At 38.0% G+C, this 19,878-nt stretch overlaps 1 protein-coding gene and 1 long non-coding RNA gene across 8 annotated transcripts in view; both read right to left on the bottom strand.

Annotated features, from left to right (window-relative positions):
- ZNF169 (zinc finger protein 169) overlaps positions 1–19,878 on the bottom strand; it is a 97,716-nt gene that overhangs the window by 26,404 nt on the left and 51,434 nt on the right. For 4 of the 7 annotated variants that reach the window (XM_055579105.1, XM_055579104.1, XM_055579101.1 and 1 more), the window contains one exon: positions 14,957–15,042. In XM_055579105.1, the coding sequence (XP_055435080.1) occupies positions 14,957–15,034 (78 nt within the window). In that variant the 5' untranslated portion in view covers positions 15,035–15,042. Of the gene's footprint in view, positions 1–9,194; positions 9,317–14,956; positions 15,043–16,694; positions 17,150–19,878 lie in introns of those variants that run through there. The other 3 variants (XM_055579106.1, XM_055579107.1, XM_055579103.1) reach the window with 2 other exon arrangements.
- LOC129650519 (uncharacterized) lies at positions 11,427–14,236 on the bottom strand. Its single transcript, XR_008713801.1, has 3 exons — positions 13,989–14,236; positions 13,852–13,874; positions 11,427–11,885 (listed from the first exon to the last, which is right to left on the bottom strand). It is a non-coding gene; the product is annotated as an uncharacterized LOC129650519 (long non-coding RNA).

Genomic DNA, 19,878 nt, shown 5'->3' with positions numbered 1-19,878 from the left:
TCCACTTTCACTTTCATCAAGAGGCTTTTTAGTTCCTCTTCACTTTCTGCCATAAGGGTGGTGTCATCTGCATACCTGAGGTTATTGATATTTCTCCCGGCAATCTTGATTCCAGCTTGTGTTTCTTCCAGTCCAGTCTCTCTTAGTTGGTGTATTTAGACCATTTTAATTTTGTTCCCTCTGCTTATGTTTTCTTATTACTGACTTACTGTCAGTTACTTGAATTTTTTTTTAACATTCTCTTTTATCTATATTGTTTTTTAGTGTACCTCTTTGTATAGATTTTTTAGTAGTTGCTCTAGGTGCTACATTATATATATATACACATAACTTATTGGTCTACTTGTATTGTCATTTTACCAGTTTGAAGTATGGAAACTTTACCTCCCATCACATCCTCTTGTCCTTTGTTTAAATTGTCATTCTCTTAAGTGTTTACTTCTATATACATTTAGAATCACCTCAGGCTGTGTAATAATTTTTACTTTAACCATCAAAATAGGTTTAGAAAAATTCATACATAAGCAAAGTGCTTATTTTTCATTATGCTGTTTACTCTCTTCCTGATTGTGCCAAGGGTCATCAAGACCATCCCCAAGTTTGATATTTACTAGGAAGATGCACAAAACCTATCACAAGTGGCTATAATTACAACAAAATGATACAAAGCAAAATTAGCAAAGGGAAATGATACAAGAGATTAAATCCAGAGGAAACCAGGAATAAACACCCAAAATCTTCTTTCTCCCAGGGGAGTCCCACATGACCCCACTTAATTCTTTCAAAAAGGATATATAACAACATGTGCTAAATGTTTTCACAAAGAAGCTCATTAGCGGCTCACTGTCCAGCTTTTTTAATGGTGGGCTGGTCACACAGGCACCTTCTGCCTAGCACATACCAAAATTCAAGATACTAGAAGAAAAGGATAAACCCATTTTTTGCATAGTTTTAGGCACAGAGAGCCATTCCTATTAGCTCTGGGAATGGTGCCAATCCACCTAAAATACAAGATTCCCATTCTAGACAAAGGATAGTCTTACCAGCAGGACTTTCTAAGGACAGACTGCTATGTTAACTTTTTACTGCACATGGATGTTCCAAGGTTCCTTCTTTTATTGTTTCCTTTTCGTTTATAAAATTGCCTTTCCTCATCTGCTGGAGACAAATTCTGAGTTTTCCTTTATCTAAGTATGCCCTGATTTCCCTTCATTTCTGAAAAATATTTTTATTTTATAGAGGATTCAGGGTTTGTAATTATTTTCTTTCAGCACCTGGAAAATTGCATCACTTTCCATCTAGCCTCTGTCATTTCTGATGAGAAATTCACTACCAGTCTAATGGTTTTCTTCCCCTGTAAGAAATGTGTTATTTTTCTCCAGTTGATTTCAAGATGTTTTCTTCATTTTTAGTCTTCAACAGTTTCATTATAATGTGTCTTGGCATGGATTTCAGTGGGCTTATCACGTTTGGGATATACTAAGCTTTTTGAATCTGTAGGTCCCTTGCCAAATTTAGGAACTTTTCAGCCATTAATTATTCTAATACTTTTTCAACTCTGCCCTTCTTTGCTTCTTCTTCTAGAACTGTGGTAACACAAATGTTAAGACATTTTGTTATACTCTCACAGTTCTTGAGACTGTTCATCTTTTTCCCACTACATTTTCTCCCTGTTGCACAGACTGGGTAATTTCTATTATTCTGTCTTCTAATTCAATAATTTCTCTGTTACCTCTAACCTGCTGTTAAGTCGATCTATTGAGCTTTTTCTTTTAGATACATATGTCTCAGTTCTGAAATTTCTACATGCTGATTCATTGTATCTTCTATTTCTTTGCAGAGGATTTTTAATTTTTCATTTATCTCAAGTGTGTTCTTTTAGTTGTGGATATCCAGTTGTCCAAGCACCACTTGTATAGACTGTTCTTTTCAACTGAATAGTCTTGGCATCCTTGTCAAAAATCAATCGACCATATATGAGAGATATTTTGCTAAGCTCTCAGTTCTATTCCACTAATCTATATGTTTATACTTATGGCAGTATGACACTTTTGTCACTGTCTGTAGCTTGGTACTAAGTACTGAAATCAAGCAGAGTGAGTCCTCCAACTTTCTTTTCCTTTTTCAAGATTCTTTTGACTTCAGGGTCCTATGAGATTTCAAATGAATTTTAGGATTTTTTTTTTCTATTTATATAAAACATGAAAGATATTTTGAGAGGGACTGTATTGAATCCATAGATCACTTTGGATATTACTGTCTTTGCAGGAATGTTGTCTTCCAATCCATAAGCATGGGAAGTCTTTCCATTTACTTAGGTCTTCTTTAATTTTAGCATTGTTTTGCACTTCTCAGTGAACATTTATTTTGATTCCTTGGTTAAGTTTATAGCAGAACATTATTTTTGATGCTATTACAAATGGAATTTAAAAAATATATATTTCCTGTTTGAATAGGTCTTTGGAAACAAATAGATACAACTGACTTTTGTGTGTTGATTTTGTATCCTGAAACTTTGCTGAATTAATTTATCAGCTCTAACAACATTTTGTGGGTTGTTGTATAGATTTGAGATAATGTCTTCAGTGAAGATATAATTTTACTTCTTTTCCAATTTGGATCTTTTCTTTTTCTGCCTAATTATGGCTAGAACTGTCAGTACTATGATGAACAGAAGTGGCAAAAGCTGACATCCTTATCTTGCACTGTTCTTCAGGGAAAAGTTTTCAGTCTTTCACCAGTAAGAATAATATTAGTGTAGATTTTTTCATATAAGGCCTTTATCATGTTGAGGAAGTTTTCATCTATTCCTAGTTTACTGAATGTTTTTATCATGAAAAGAATGCTGAATTTTGTCAAATGCTTTTTTGTCATCAACTGAAATGTTCATGCAGTTTTTATACTTTATTCTCTGAATGCAGTATTACAGGATATTAATATTCTAAAACACATTGTAAACCTCTATTGGTCTAATATGCTGCTGGATTCACTTTGAGAGCATCTTGGTGAGGATTTTTGTCCCTATATTCATAAGGAATATTAACTTGTAGTTTTCTTTTCTTGAAGACTGTTTGTCTGAGACCTCTGGAGTCAGAGCAATTTGTCACAGAATTAGATAGGAAGTGTCCTCTCCAATATTTTCAAATAGTTTGAGAAAGATTTGTGTTAACTCTTCTTTATATATTTAGTAGAATTAATAACTGAAGCCATCTCATTGTGAGCTTTTCTCTGTTGGGAGTTTTTTTTTTAATTACTGATCCAATATTCTCATTAATTATAGATCTATTCATAATTTCTATTCTTTCCTGAGGCAGTTTAGATATAAATGTGTATGCCTCGAAATGTGTTAATTTCACCTTGGGCAGCATATCTGTTAATAGTATTCCTTTACAATCCTTTATATCTTTAAAAAATTGATAATAAAGTTTTCAATTTCTGATTTCTGGTTAGAGTAACTTGAGTTTTCTTTTTTTGTTAGTCAATTTAGATGATCATTTTAACGAACCAACTTTAGGTTTTCTTGATTTCTCTGTCATTTTTCTATTCTCTATTTGTCTTTGCTCTAACTTTTGTTATTTCTCTTCCTTCTGCTAGCCTGGGTTTACTTGGTGCTTCTTTTTCTAGTTACACAGGTTATACAGTTAGGTTATTAAGTTCTCCTTTAATATGTGCATTTACAGTTATAAATTTCCCTCTAAGCACTGCTTTCACCATATTCCATAAGTTTTGGTATGTCATGTTTTAATTTCCATTTTTCTCCCACAGTATTTTCTTTATGTGACTTTTCTTCTTTGATACATTAGTTGTTTAAGAGTATCCTACTTAGTTTCCACATATTTGTGAATTTTCCAAAATTGTTATTCATTTCTAGTTTCATTCCACTGTGAACAGAAAAGTTACTTTGTAAGATTTTAATCATTTCAAAATTAAAACTTACCAACTTACCTGTGGCCTAAGATATGGTCTGTCCTAGAAAATGTCTGATGTGCACTTGAGTGGAATATATATTTTATTGTTGTTGGGTGGTGTGTTCTGTACATGTTAGGTGCAATTGATTTATAGTGTGATTCAAGTTCTATTTTTCCTTGTTGATCTCCTATCTGGCTGCCCTATGCAGTATACAAAGCTGAGTATTAAACTCATCAACCATTATTGTATAACTATTTTCTCTCTCAATTCTGTCCATTGTCATTCCATATGTTTTTTATATATTGATATATATCATAATCATTATATCTTCTTTCTGTAGTAAGCTTTTTATCAATATATGATATCTTTCTTCATCTTGTTATCTTTTCCTAATTTAAAATCTACTTTGTCTCAATACAGCTATCTCAACTCTTTTTTGGTTACTATTAGTATGAAACATCTTTTCCATTCTTTCTTTCATTCTTACTTTCATTTCTTTCCATTCTTACTTTCAACCTCTTTATATCTATATATCTAAAGTAAGTCTCCTGTAGACAACCACACATAGATCTTGTTTTTCTTTTTAAAATCCAAACTGCTAACCTAGGCCTTTTGACTGGGGATTTTATACTACTTACATTGAATGTGTTTATTGAAAAGGAAGGATTTACCTTTGCCATTTAGCCATTTGTTTTCTGTGTATGTCTTTTGTTTCTCAATTCCTCCATTGCTGCCTTTTAAAATATTTTTTTTCCTTGTGTTTTTTTCACCTTTATCCCCTTCTTTAATTTTCTGTGTATTTTTAAGTAGTTTCTTAGTGGTTAACATGTTAACATTTATAACTTGTAAAAGTCTACTAACTTAGTTTCAATAGTATACCAGCACTCTTGCTCCTATATTTTTCCATCCCACTCCCCTTATTTTCTAATTGTCCAAGATTACATCTTTATACCGTGTATGCTCACTAATATAGATGTATACTTTCTGTGTTTGCCTGAAACCACATAGAAAAAGCAGAAGTCATAAACTACACAAAAAAGCACAATAATACTGGCTTTTATACTAGCTTATGCACTAGCATTCACTTCTCTTTCTAATGGTTTAGAGTAACTACCTAGTATGTTTTCAGTTCAGCCTGAAGTTTTGTTTTTTTGGTTCAGGGTTTTTATAGAGCAGGCTATCATTAATGAGCTCTCTCAGGTTTTGTTTAAATTAACATCTTGATTTATCCTTCATTCTTCAAGAATAACTTGCCAGATATAGAATTCTTAATTGACAGTGTTTCTTCCAAGATTTAAAATACGTGATTCCACTGACTGGTGGCCTCCATGGGCTCTGATGAAAAATTGTCTGTTAATCTATTTTAGGGTCTTTTGCAGGTAACAAACAACTTCTTACTTGCTGTTTTCAAAATTCTGTCTTTGGGTTTTGACAATTTGACTAATACGTCCTAATGTGGATTTTTTTTTAGTTTATCTTACTTGGAGTTTGTTGAGTGTCTTGGATGTATAGATTTATGTCTTTCATCAAACATGGGAAGTTTCTGGATATTATTTCTTGGAATTTTCTCTCTTCTTTCCTTCTGCAATTTCCATTATGTGTATGTAAAGTAAACCTGATGGTGTCGCACAGGTCTTTCAAGAACTGTTCACATTTTACTAACCTTTTCTTTCTGTTCCTCAGAATGGGTAACTTCAATTGAAGTATTTCCAAGTGGCACAGACTTAATTTTCCTTGTTTAAATATGTTGTTGAATCCCTATAATGAACTTTTCAGTTCAGTTATTGAACTTGCAGCTCCAAGACTTCTATATGGTTCTCTTTTATAAATTCCCTTTATTTATACTCTCTATTTGTTCAAATATTGTTGACTTAGTTCTTTTCATTCCATGTCCTCATTTTCCTTTAGGTCTTCATGCATATTTAAGATATTTGATTTAAAGTTTTTGTGCCAGGGCTTCCTCATGGATAGTTGGTAGGCAGGCAGTTTAAAATGGGATGGGATAGGAAGAATGTGAATATGCATTATCCTTCAAGGAAAGAAAGTGAAGTGAAGTCGCTCAGTTGTGTCCGACTCTTTGAGACTCCATGGACTATAGCCCACCAGGCTCCTCCGTCCATGGAATTTTCCAGGCAAGAATACTGGAGTGGGTTGCCATTTCCTTCTCCAGGGGATCTTCCCGATCCAAGGATCGAACCTGGATCTCCCGCATTGCAGGCAGTCGCTTTACCGTCTGAGCCATGGGGAAGGATTAGGCTATCATTAGGCTAAGGAAAGAAAGGCTATTCATAAGTTGTCAGGGCTGCCAATTCCACCACAGGCCAAGGGACAAGGCTGCCACTCTTTGCTTACATCAGAGCCTCTCAAAGAGCCACAGAGGCAGGGTCACCCCTCTGAGCTCAAGGGGCCCTGCCAACCCTGTGCTGAAAGAGATCTGGGATGGATTTGAATCCTTTCTTTTCCTACACTGTGACATCCATAGGGTTTCTCTCTGGTGTGAAATTGCTAATGTGAAATATCAGAATTTTGACTGATGCTTTTAAAATATTCAGTACACTTGTAAAGTTTCTCTCTTTACAAGTGAGAATGAATCCTCTGATATTGAGTAAGTTTTGAGCTTTCAATGAAGCATTTACTTCCATTATCCCACATATAAGGTTCTCACCAGAATGAATTTTCTGATGTTGCCTGAGCTCATAACTGAATCTGAAGCCTCTGCCATAAACGACACATTTTCACAAATGTGGGTTCTTCTTCCTGAAGTATCACTCTCCTTGTAGGAAATTCTGAGTTTAGACTGATCTTATACTCATCAAATCCCTTGGTTCTTGTTGCTGAAGAATTTTGGGAGACATGGTCACTTGCCAGAAATAAATGAGTTTCTCAGGGAAGGTATTAGAGAAACCTAACCTAAGCCAGGGAGAAGGCAATGGCAACCCACTCCAGTTCTCTTGCCTGGAAAATCCCATGGATGGAGGAGCTTGGTAGGCTGCAGTCCATGGGGTCACGAAGAGTCGGACACAACTGAGCGACTTCACTTTCACTTTTCACTTTCATGCATTGGAGAAGGAAATGGCAACCCACTCCAATGTTCTTGCCTGCAGAATCCCAGGGATGGGGGAGCCTAGTGGGCTGCAGTCTCTGGGGTCACACAGAGTCAGACACGACTGAAGTGACTTAGCAGCAGCAGCAGCAGCAACCTAAGCCAGTGTTACAAGCTTTCCCCAAACCGGGCTCCCAAGGACAATGCTGCAAGAGCATTCCCAGTACCATGAAGAAACCCATTATCTGAGATTTCTTCTTTCACAAAATAAGATGGTTTGTCTTCATCTTTATTGCAGAATTTCCTGTTTTATGTTATATACATGAATTTTCTATTCAACATTAGTCCATTAAAGGCAGAGCCTATGATGTTTCTGTCCTGAAGTTATCTTCCTCATTAAACAAAGGAGACCTTGGGTTTTGGCCCAATGTGCCTGATAACAAGAAATATAGATAAAGTCCAAAGTGGCTTATCAGCCGATTGGCAAGGTAGCACTGTAGCTACCATAAGCTGCCTCTATCCAAGTCTAAGAATGCAAGCAGGTGATAGCTCTGGGGTATTTGTTTCAGTAAATTCCCAACTACTAAGCCTACTTGCATGTCCTCAGTGCTTATTACAGACCCTGAGCTCCCACAATAAGGAACAGAAAGTGAAATGGAAGAGAAAATATGCGGGCCCAATCGGCAATACTGTCTTCCTCTCAGGCCCTCTAGGGACATTTCATGGGTCAAGTTGGACACTAGGCATGGGGTTAGCCCCAAGAGTGATGGATGACACTGCTGGAAGGCTGGCAAGGCAGAACTACTCAGTTAGCTTCCCACAAGTTTTGGTAAGTTGTATTTCCATCATCAGTCTGTTTGAAATATTCTCTGCTGCTGCTGCTGCTAAGTCGCTTCAGTCGTGTCCGACTCTGTGCGACCCCACAGACGGCAGCCCACCAGGCCTCCTCATCCCTGGGATTCTCTAGGCAAGAACACTGGAGTGGGTTGCCATTTCCTTCTCCAATGCATGAAAGTGAAAGTGAAAGTGAAGTCGCTCAGTCGTGTCTGACTCTTTGCGACCCCATGGACTGCAGCCTACCAGGCTCCTCTGCCCATGGGATTTTCTAGGCAATTTCTTCTTTGATGTAAGGATAGTAAGGAATGTGTTGTTTAATTTCCAATATTTGAAATTTACTTAGATATTTTATTGTTGACTTCTAACACAATTCTCTTAGTCACAAAATATACAATTTGTATTCTTTGCATCTTTTTAAATTTGTTAAGATTTCCTTTACAGAACCCCATGTAGTCTATTTTGGTGAGCATACCAAATGTACTCGAAAAGAATGTGTATTCTAAAGTTGTAGCCTGGTGTGTTCTATAACTATCAACCAGGATAACACAGTTGCTAGTTTTCTTCAGATTATCTACGTCTTTACTAAATTTTACCTCGTCCTATCAATTACTCAGAAGGGAATCTTTTTTTCCCTTTAATTCTGGCAATTATTTTGAAGTTTTGCTACTTTGAATAATTATATACACACATAACTGTTATGTCCTCCTGATGACATGACCTCTTTATCATTCCAAAATGTTCTTCTTTCCCTTTGTCTAGCAGTTGATTTTATCTGATAGTTGATAATGCTATTTTCCTTTTCTCACTGAGTATAGCTAATATTAGAGACTTCAAAGTCCTGTCTGGAAATTTAATCCACAGGGTGAATTATGGTTTGTAACATCAAAAAAAAAATTAAACTTTAGGGACTTCCCTGGTGGTCTAGTAGAAATCTAGAGACTTCCCTGGTTATAAATCTGCCTTCCAAAGCAGGGGACACAAGTTTGATCCCTGGTCGGGGAACTAAGCTCCCACAAGCCTCAGGGCAACTAAGCCCATGCTCTGCAACTAGAGAAAGCCAATGCACCAAACAGCCTGTGTACCACAATAAAGTCCATGTATAGCCAAAACAAAAATTTTTTAAGTAAAAGAAAAATTAAATTTAAAACATGAGTAAGATTCAGAATAGACATGGAAAAAGCAGAGGGCTAAAAATCAAGATGAGGCATGTAGAGAGAAAGGGAACACAGATGCCCTAAGAAGGAAAAGGAGAAAGCCTATGATATGGGAAGGGAAAAACATCTGGTAGGAGGGAAAGGAAAGCTAGTGGTAGTAGAATAGGAGAGCAAAGGTGTTAGAGCATCTTGTCAATGGTTTTAAAAGCAAACAAAAACCACAGATGCTCTACTATAGAATTGTAACTCACATGACTTAAAACACTCATCTCTCTTCACCTGGCCATATTTGGTGGCATCTTTCTTCACTTGGCCATATTCTGTGGTAAGTCCAAAATTCACTTCATGAATAAAATTTCCCATAGAAACAATTCTGAAACATTGAGAACAGGTTAAATTTCTAATGACTAAGAAACAGTGGGATGGAATAGTGAAAATCTATTAATGATTTAACCAGTAGAGTTACTGATTTGAATGTAAATGTTTGTGATTTTTTCACTTTAAAGGTATGATAGTGGTGTAGTCACTAGTTTTAAAATACTACAATTTTATCATTAAAACTTGTCAGATGCACACAGACAGACCAAAAATCTTAATTAAATTATAGTGACAGGAATAATTGAAATATCCATCAATTGATAAATGAGTAAACAAAATGGCTTATATCCAAACAATGGAATATTATTCAACCTTAAAGAAGAATAAAGTATTACTGGTTTGGGCTACAGTGTGGATGAATCTTGAAAATATTATGCCAAGTGAAAGAAAACAGCCAAAAAACACCATATATTATATGATTCCATTTACACGCAACATCCAGAACAACCAAATGTATACAAATAGATTAGTAGTTGTCAAGAGCTGGGGGAGGGGAGAATGGGGCTCTGGAGTGCTGCTGCTAAGTTGCTTCACTCATGTCTGACTCTGTGCGACCCCATAGATGGCAGCCCACCAGGCTCCTCTGTCCCTGTGATTCTCCAGACAAGAACACTGGAGTGGGTTGCCATTTCCTTCTCCAATGCACGCATGCGTGCTAAGTCGCTTCAGTCGTGTCCGACTCTGTGCAACCCTATGGATAGCAGCCCACCAGGCTCCTCCATCCACAGGATTCTCTAGGCAAGAATACTGGAGTGAGTTGCCATTTCCTTCTCCACCTCTGGGGTGGGAGGGGTCTGAAAACATTATGGAATTAGAAAGTGGTGGACAAAGCTAGTGGAGGTGATGGAATTCCAGTTGAGCTATTTCAAATCCTGAAAGATGATGCTGTGAAAGTGCTGCACTCAATATGCCAGCAAATTTGGAAAACTCAGCAGTGGCCACAGGGCTGAAAAACGTCAGTTTTCATTCCAATCCCAAAGAAAGGCAATGCCAAAGAATGCTCAAACTACCACACAATTGCACTCATCTCACATGCTAGTAAAGTAATGCTCAAAATTCTCCAAGCCAGGCTTCAGCAATACGTGAACCGTGAACTTCCAGATGTTCAAGCTGGTTTTAGAAAAGGCAGAGGAACCAGAGATCAAATTGCTAACATCTGCTGGATCATGGAAAAAGCAAGAGAGTTCCAGAAAAACATCTATTTCTGCTTTATTGACTATGCCAAAGCCTTTGACTGTGTGGATCACAATCAACTGTGGAAAATTCGGAAAGAGATGGGAATACCAGACTACCTGACCTGCCTCTTGAGAAACCTATATGCAGGTCAGGAAGCAACAGTTAGAACTGGACGTGGAACAACAGACTGGTTCCAAATTGGGAAAGGAGTACGTCAAGGCTGTATATTGTCACCCTGTTTATTTAACTTATATGCAGAGTACATCACGTGAAATGCTGGGATGGATGAAGCACAAGCTGGAATCAAGATTGCTGGGAGAAATATCAGTAACCTCAGTTATGCAGATGACACCACACTTATGGCAGAAAGCGAAGAACTAAAGAGCCTCCTGATGAAAGTGAAAGAGGGGAGTGAAAAAGTTGGCTTAAAACTACATACAAAACACCAAGATCATGTCATCCAGTCACATCACTTCATGGCAAATAGATAGGGAAACAATGGAAACAGTGAGAGACTGTTTTGGGGGGCTCTAAAGTCACTGCAGATGGTGACTGCAGCCATGAAATTAAGACACTTGCTCCTTGGAAGAAAAGTTTTGACCAAACTAGACAGCATATTAAAAAGCAGAGACATTACTTGGCCGACAAAGGTCCATCTAGTCAAAGCTATGGTTTTTCCAGTAGTCATGTATGGATGTGAGAGTTGGACTATAAAGAAAGCTGAGTGCCAAAGAATTGACACTTTTGAACTGCAGTTTTGAAGAAAATTCTTTAGAGTCCCTTGGACTGCAAGGAGATCAAACCAGTCAGTCCTAAAGGAAATCAGTCCTGAATATTCATTGGAAGGACTGATGCTGAAACTGACACTCCAATACTTTGGCCATCTGATGCAAAGAACTGACTCCTTGGAAAAGACCCTGATGCTGGGAAAGATTGAAGGTAGGAGAAGGGGTGACAGAGGATGAGATGGTTGGATGGTATCACCAACTCAATGGACATGAGTTTGAGTAAGCTCTGGGAGTTGTTGATGGACAGAGAAGCTTGGCATGCTGCAGTCCATGGGGTCGCAAAGAGTTGGATATGACTGAGCAATTGAACTGAACTGAAAATACGTAAATTTCTATGTCTCAAATAACTAACAGCAAAACAAACAAAACAAATCCATTGTTCTGTTTTCTTTCAGAGTAAGTTAAGATCGTGTCCCTTTATGAAACAAATATGTTATGAGTGCCGTATATCTGCAAGTATGGAAACTTCTTAAAAGCAAAGCTACTCAGTCCTGCCAAAGCTCCAAAATCACAATTAGCTGTTGAACAACCATCAACAGGAGGATGTTGGAACTCACCAAAAAAGATATCCCATGTCCAGAGACAAAGAAGAAGCCGCAACTAGATGGTAGGAAGAGCACAAACACAAAATCAAATCCCATACCCATTAGGTGGGCGACCAACAATCAGGAGAATGATACTACCAAAGAAGTTTTCCCACTGTTGTGACAGTTCTGAGCCCCACATCCAGCTTCCCAGCCTGGGGATCCAGCAAAGGAACTGGGAATCCCCAGCGAATCTGATTTTGAAGGTCAGTGGGATTCAATTACAGGACTTCCACAGGACTGGAGGATTCAAAGACTCCACTCTGGGAGGACACAAACAAAATCTTGTACATGCCAAAACCCAGGGAAAAGGAGCAGTGACTTGCTTGTGTTGAAGGGTCTGCTGTGGAGGTGTGGGTTAGCAGTGGCTAACCATAAGGATGGGGGCAAAGGCAGCAGCAGTCCTGGAAGAGGTTCTTTGGCCTAAGTCCTCTTGGAGGTCTCCATTAACCCTACAATAGAGTCCACAGACCCCAGGGCTGAGCTGCCTCAGGCCAAACCCCACCCATCAGCAGATAATTGGATTAAAGTTTTCAATGGCACCCCACTCCAGTACTCTTGCCTGGAAAATCCCATGGACAGAGGAGCCTGATAGGCTGCAGTCCATGGGGTTGCTAGGAGTTGGACATGATTGAGTGACTTCACTTTCACTTTTCACTTTCATGCATTGGAGAAGGAAATGGCAACCCACTCCAGTGTTCTTGCCTGGAGAATCCCAGGGACGGGGAAGCCTGGTGGGCTGCCGTCTCTGGGGTCGCACAGAGTCGGACATGACTGAAGCAGCTTAGCAGCAGCAGCAAGCATACCTCTGCCCACCAGAGCAAGACCCAGTTTTTCTCACCACCAGTCTCTCCCATCAGGAAGCTTATACAAGCCTCTCAGCCTCTTCCATCAGAGGGCAGACAGAAGAAGCAAGAAGAACTACAATCCCACAGTAGCTAGAAAACCACTAGTAGCTAGAAAGTTAACCAGGATGAAAAAGCAGAGGGTTTTGTCCCAGATGAAGGGACAAGATAAAGTTCCAGAAAAACAACCAAAAGAAGGAGATAGGCAACCTTTCTTCTCTGCAATCATCCTCTGTGTTTTTTTTCAGTCTAACTTTATTGAGGCTTTTGATGGCTAAGTCGAAGATCTATCCTGATAAATGTCACATGGCACCTGAAAATATGCTATTTTCAAATATCTTTGATATCAATTTCTAACATAATTTCACAGTGATAAGAGTGATAAGACTGTATGATTTCAACATTTTTAGACCATGAAATTTTGGCACCTTGTTTTATGTCCCTGGATATGTTCCAGTGTCTCCTAGTTTACAGTGTATAGGAACTTGAATAGAATTTGTATCCTACTATTGTGTGAAAATTGTATAAATTTTAATTATGCTGAATTCATTCACAGTGCTTTTCAGGTCTACTATACCCTTCTACTTCTCTATATTCTATTAATTTATGAGAGTTTGAAACTCCAACTAAAAATCTTAACTTTTCTACTTAAAAAAATAATTACAATATATAGTGGAACTATATGTAACATTGTTCTGTATTTTCCAAGTCTCCTGTGAATGTGTTATCACACTTTCACAATTTAAAAAAATTAAAAATTAAAAAATAAAAACAAAGCTACTCAGATGCTCATGCCCTGGGATCAATTTTTAATGAATGAATAAAAGGAAAAAAATGTATATTGAAAGATGATGGTCATAGACAGGATATGGTTCAGGGTGTGCTAAGGATCCCACAGGAAGGGGCAGGAAAGGAATGTTTCATTTTGGCCAAGAATGTCTCTCTATTAATATCAGTAATGGTAAAAAGAAATTCCCCCCACAAACACCTTAGGAAACATTCTGAATTGCAAGTACTGTGTAAACATTTTTTCTCAAATAAAAGATTTGACAATTGAGGGACATACAGCCCTCAATGGTATCTGATAACATCAAAATCAAGTATTTTTAACTTATACAGTAACAGGCAAATACCTACCATATGAGCTCAGCAGTTCAGATCTAACAAAAAAAATTTTACACTTGTCATATTTTTTATGACAGGCAACACAACATTTAATTAGAACAACTGACACTATTTTTTGTAATTGATAATAATCAATAGAAGTATCCCACCTGGCGTCTGTTTAGGCAGTCAGTAAATGTTAACTCCATTTGATAATGTCAAGGTCACAAGCTGCCTAGTCTTAGGGATTAGAAAATCTTTCCTTTAGGACATATATTCATTCAATTACTACTTATGGCAAACTTCTCAAAATTCTTCAAACCTAACCTGTTCCAAGTTCAAGCCCAAACTCCTCAGCCTAGATTTCAGGATTCTGGTTGAACTACCTCCATTCAGACTCAGAGTGGGTAAAAGCAAAACCTTCAGAGCCGAGGCAAGTAATGAATGAATGAAGCAGGCACTTCAGCCATGGGGTCAAGGGGCACGAGAGGCTGTGACTACACCATGGGGATGCTGTTTGGTTCCAGCTACTTGTCATATGCACCAAGAATGTGGACTCAGGACTTAGATGTATTCTTCCAATTTTTAAGTGTGGAAAACTCGTTTAAATATAAAGCATGGCGCCAGCCAAACTATAGCTACCCATGAATCACCAGCAGACAGCAGGTCAGCATCCTCACCTCTACACAGAGAAAACTGATGTAACAAAAGGCCACGGACTGCTCCAAGCTTCCCATATGACGAGGGACAGCCTGCAGATCCCCTGGTCTCAGAGATGTGCTAGGCTTCCAGTTACATTCTCACAGAAATACATTCCTTCAGCTCTTCAACTTGCCAAATCTGTCAGGGGCAGCTCAGGCAGCTCCTCCTTTGAAAGCCTTCCTTAACTCTTTTAGGCCCTGGAATCACTGGGCCCATAACCATGATTGTGTTTCAACTGTGCTGATGACAATTTACTACTTGATGAATGTATAGCTCATGAATGGACCAGAGGAGTCCAAGAAAAGGCTCCAGGTAAGACAAGTCACACCTCCAAGGTCGGGGGTAGGTGCAGCCTAACACCATCAAGGCAGATCCAGTACACGATAAAAGAAATGGGTCCATCCTATAAGAGCTAGGAAGAAATTTTAGGACTCACCTCATCCCTAGTAGTCAGGAGCCCTGGGGCCATGTTCTTAGTCTGGTGAGTGCTCTTCCTAGAGAAGACTCGTTGCATAGGCAGAGCTGGAGAAAGAGAAGAGAAGAAAGGGATGTGTGGGAGGAGTACCCATCTATCTAGCCTCACAGTTTAGCAGAGGCAAGAAGGAGGTAAGGAAAGCAGGTTTAAGATGGCATCAGAGGCACCCCTTCTTTTTTTAATTAAAAAAACCATATCTTATTGGCATATATTTGACACATAATTATACACGTATTTAAAGTACACAGCTTAGTAAGTTTGAAATACTTATACACCTGTGAAAATATCACAACACTGAGGAGAGTAAATTTATTAGTCATTTCCAAAAATGACTAATGTGCTCCTTTGTAATCTTTCACTCCCCTCCCCAATAGCCATTGATCTGTATTTTGTCATCAAAGATTTCTTACATTTACATTTTCCAGGTTTTTTTTTAATTTGTTTAAATTGGAGGATAATTGCTTTACAATATTGTGTTGATTTCATCCATACATCAACATGAATCAGCCATAGGTATATATATGTCCCCTCTCTCTTGAACCTCCTCCCACATCCCACCCCATCCCATCCTTTTAGGTTGTCACAGAATATGTTTGAGCTTGATGAGTCACACTGCAAATTCCCACTGCGTATCTATTTATATATGGTAATGTGCATGTTTCAGTGCTACTCTCTCAATTTGCCCCATCCTCTCCTTCCCCCACTCTGTCCACAAGTCTGTTCTTTATGTCTATGTCTCCACTGCTCCCCTGCAAACAGATACATCAGTGCCATCTTTCTAGATTTCATATACACACATTAATATATAACATTTGTTTTTCTCTTTCTGACTTACTTCACTCTGCATAATAGGCTCAAGGTTCAACCACATCATTAGAACTGACTCAAATGCATTCCTTTTTATGGTTGAGTAATCTTCCATTGTATATATGTACCACAACTTCATTATCCATTCATCTGTTGATGGACATCTACTTTGCTTCCATGTCCAAGCTACTATAAATAGTGCTGCAAGGAACATTGGGGTACATGTGTCTTTTTCAACTATGGCTTTCTCACACTGTATGTCCAATAATGGGATTGTTGGGTCATATGGTAATTTTATTCCTAGTTTTTAAGGAAAAACAATATGGAAAACAATTTCCATATTGTTCTCCATAATGGCTATATCAATTTATATTCCTACCAACAGTACAAGAGAGTTCCTTTTTCTCCACATCCTCTCCACCATTTATTGACTGAAGATTTTTTTGATGACCAGTGTGAGATGATACCTCATCATAGTTTTGATTTACATTTCTCTAATAATGAGGGATGTTGAGCATCTTTCCATGTGTTTATTAGCCACCCAGTTGTCTTCTTTGGAGAAATGTCTGTTTAGGTCTTCTGCCAACCTTTTGATTGGGCTGTTTGCTTTTCTAATACTGAGCTGTTTGAGCTGCTTATACATTTTGGAGATTAATCCTTTATTAGTTATTTCATCTGCAGTTATTTTCTCCCATTCTGAGGGTTGTCTTCTCATCTTATTTATTGTTTCCTTTGCTGTGAAAAGCTTTTAAGTTTAATTAAGCCCCACTTGTTTATTTTTTTCTTTTAATTTCCATTACTCTAGAAGGGGGGTCATGGAGGATCTTGCTGTGATTTATGTCATAGAGCATTCTGCCTATGTTTTCAAGAGTTTTATAGTTTTTGGTCTTACCTTAAGATCTTTGATCCATTTCAAGTTTATCTTTGTGTATGATGTTAAGAAGTGTTCTAATGTCATTCTTTTACACATAGCTGTCCAGTTTTCCCAGCTCCACTTATTGAAGAAACTGTCTCTTCTCCACTGTATACTCTTGCCTCCTTTATCAAAATTAAGGTGCCCATGCTGCTACTGCTGCTGAGTCACTTCAGTCGTGTCCAACTCTGTGCGACCCCATAGACGGCAGCCCACCAGGCTCCCCCGTCCCTGGGATTCTCCAGGCAAGAACACTGGAGTGGGTTGCCATTTCCTTCTCCAATGCGTGAAAGTGAAAAGTGAAAGTGAAGTCGCTCAGTCGTGTCCGCCTCTTAGCAACCCCATGGACTGTAGCCCAGCAGGCTCCTCCATCCATGGGATTTTCCAGGCAAGAGTATTGGAGTAGGGTGCCATAGGTGCATGGATTTATTTCTTGTGTCATTGGTCTGTTTCTGTTTTTGTGCCAGCATGATACTGTCTTGATGACTGTAGCTTCGTAGTATAGTCTGAAGTCAGGAAGATTGATTCCTCCAGCTCCATTCTTCTCAAGATTGCTTTGGCTATTCAGGGTCTTCTGTGTTTGCATATGAATTGTGAGACATTTTGTTCTACTTCTGTGAAAAATGCCATTGGTAGTTTGATCAGAATTGCACTGAATCTGTAGATTGCTTTGGGTAGTATAGTAACTATCACAATATTGATTCTTCCAATCCAGGAGCATGGCATATCTCTCCATCTGTTTAGGTCATCTTTGATTTCTTTCATCAGTGTCCTACAGTTTTTGTATACAGCTCTTTTGTCTTCCTAGGTAGGTTTGTTCCTAGGTATTTTGTTCTTTTTGATGCAATGTAAATGGGATTGATTCCTTAATTTCTTTCTGACTTTTCATTGTTAGTGTATAGGAATACAACTGACTTCTGTGTCTTAATTTTATATCCTGCAAATTTACTAATTTCACTGATTAGGTCTAGCAATTTTCTGATAGTATCTTTAGGCTTTTCTATGTATAGTATCATGCCGTCTTCAAACAGTAAGAGTTCTACTTCTTTTCCAATTCTAGATTCCTTTTCTTTTTCTTCTCTGTTTGCCATGGCTAGTACTTCCAAAACTATGTTGAATATTAGTGGCAAGAGTGGGCCCCCTTGTCTTGTTCCTAGTCTTAGAGGAAATGCTTTCAGTTTTTCACCATTGAGGATAATGTTTGCTGTGGGTTTATCATATGTGGATATTATTATGTTGAGGATTTTTTTATCTATGTTCATCAGTGATATTGGCCTATAATTTTCTTTCTGTGTGATGTCATTATCTGGTTTTGGTATCAAGGTATTGGTGGCCTCATAGAATGAGTTTGTACATTTTCTTCCTCTGCAATTTTTTGGAAGAGTTTAAGGACAGGCATTAGCTCTTCTCTAAATATTTGACAGAATTCACTTGTGAAGTCATCTGGCCTTAGGCTTTTGTTTTTTTAGGAGATTCTTCTCACAGTCTCAATTTCAGTGCTTGTGATAGGTTGTCCATAATTTTCTATTTCTTCCTGGTTCAGTCTTGGAAAGTTAAGTTTTTCTAAGAATCTGTCCATTTCTTCAAGTTGTCCATTTTACTGGCATATAGCTGTTTGTAATAGTCTCTTATAATTCTTTGTATTTCTGCATTGTCTGCTGTAACCTCTCCTTTTTCATTTCTAATTTTGTTGATTTGAGGCTTCTCCCTTTTTTTGATGAGTCTGGCTCGTGGTTTGTAAAATTTGTTTATCTTCTCAAAGAATTAGCTTTTAATTTTATTAATCTTTACTATTGTTTCCTTCATTTCTTTTCATTAATTTCTGCTCTGATCTTTATGACTTCTTTCCTTCTACTAACTTGGGGGTTTTTTGGTTCTTCTTTGTGTAAATTAGGTTGTCTATTTGATGTTCTTATTATTTCTTGAGGTAAGACTGTATTGCTATAAACTTCTTTCTTAGAATCACTTTTGTTACATACCATAGGTTTTGAGTCATGTCTTTGTTGTTATTTGTTTCTAGGGATTGTTTTACTTCCCTTTTTATTTCTTCAGTAACCTGTTGGTTATTTAGAAATATATTCTTTAATCTGAATATATTTGTGCTTTTTACAGTTTTTCCCCTGTAATTAGTATCTAGTCTCATAGCAGTGTGATCAGAAAAGATGCTTGATACTATATCAATTTTCTTAAATTTACAAAGGCTTTATTGGTGACCCAAGATGTGGTCTATCCTGGAAAATGTTCCATGTACACTTGAGAAGAAAGTGTATTCTTCTGCATGTAGATACAATGTCCTAAATATTTCAATTAGGTCCATCTGGTCTAATGTGTCATTTAAGGCTTATATTTCCTTATTAATTTTCTGTTTTGATGATCTGTCCATTGGCGTAAGTGGGGTGTTAAAGTCCCCTACAATTATTGTATTACTGTCAATTTCCCCTTTTATGTCTGTTCAGTTCAGTTGCTCAGTCATGTCTGACTCTTCATGACCCCATGAATCGCAGCACGCCAGGCCTCCCTATCCATCACCAACTCCTGGAGTTCACCCAAACTCATGTGCATTGAGTCGGTGATGCCATCCAGCCATCTCATCCTCTGTTGTCCCCTTCTCGTCCTGCCCTCAATCCCTCCCAGCATCAGGGTCTTTTCCAGAATCAACTCTTCGCATGAGGCCAAAGTATTGAAGTTTCAGCCTCAGCATCAGTCATTCCAATGAACACCCAGGACTGGTCTCCTTTAGGATGGACTGGTTGGATCTCCTTGTAGTCCAAGGGACTCTCAAGAGTCTTCTCCAACACCACAGTTCAAAAGCATCAATTCTTTGGTGCTCAGCTTTCTTCACAGTCCAACTCTCATATCCATACATGACAACTGGAAAAACCATAGCCTTGACTAGAAGGACCTTTGTTGGCAAAGTAATATCTCTGCTGTTTGATATGCTATCTAGGTTGGTCATAACAACCTTCCAAGGAGTGTCTTTTAATTTCTGTTAGTGTTTGTCTTGTGTATTGATATACTCCTACGCTGGGTGCATAAATACTTACAATTGTTATGTCTTCTTGGATTGATCCCTTGATCATCATATAGCGTCCTTCCTTATCTCTTCTATTAATAATATTCTTTATTTCATGGTTTATTTGATTTGAGACTTGCTACTCTACTT

Source organism: Bubalus kerabau, chromosome 4 (genome assembly GCF_029407905.1).
Source record: "Bubalus kerabau isolate K-KA32 ecotype Philippines breed swamp buffalo chromosome 4, PCC_UOA_SB_1v2, whole genome shotgun sequence".
Taxonomy (NCBI): Eukaryota; Metazoa; Chordata; class Mammalia; order Artiodactyla; family Bovidae; genus Bubalus; species Bubalus kerabau.
The sequence above is the reverse complement of the archived record's forward strand: the minus strand, read 5'-3'. Positions and strand labels throughout refer to the sequence as shown.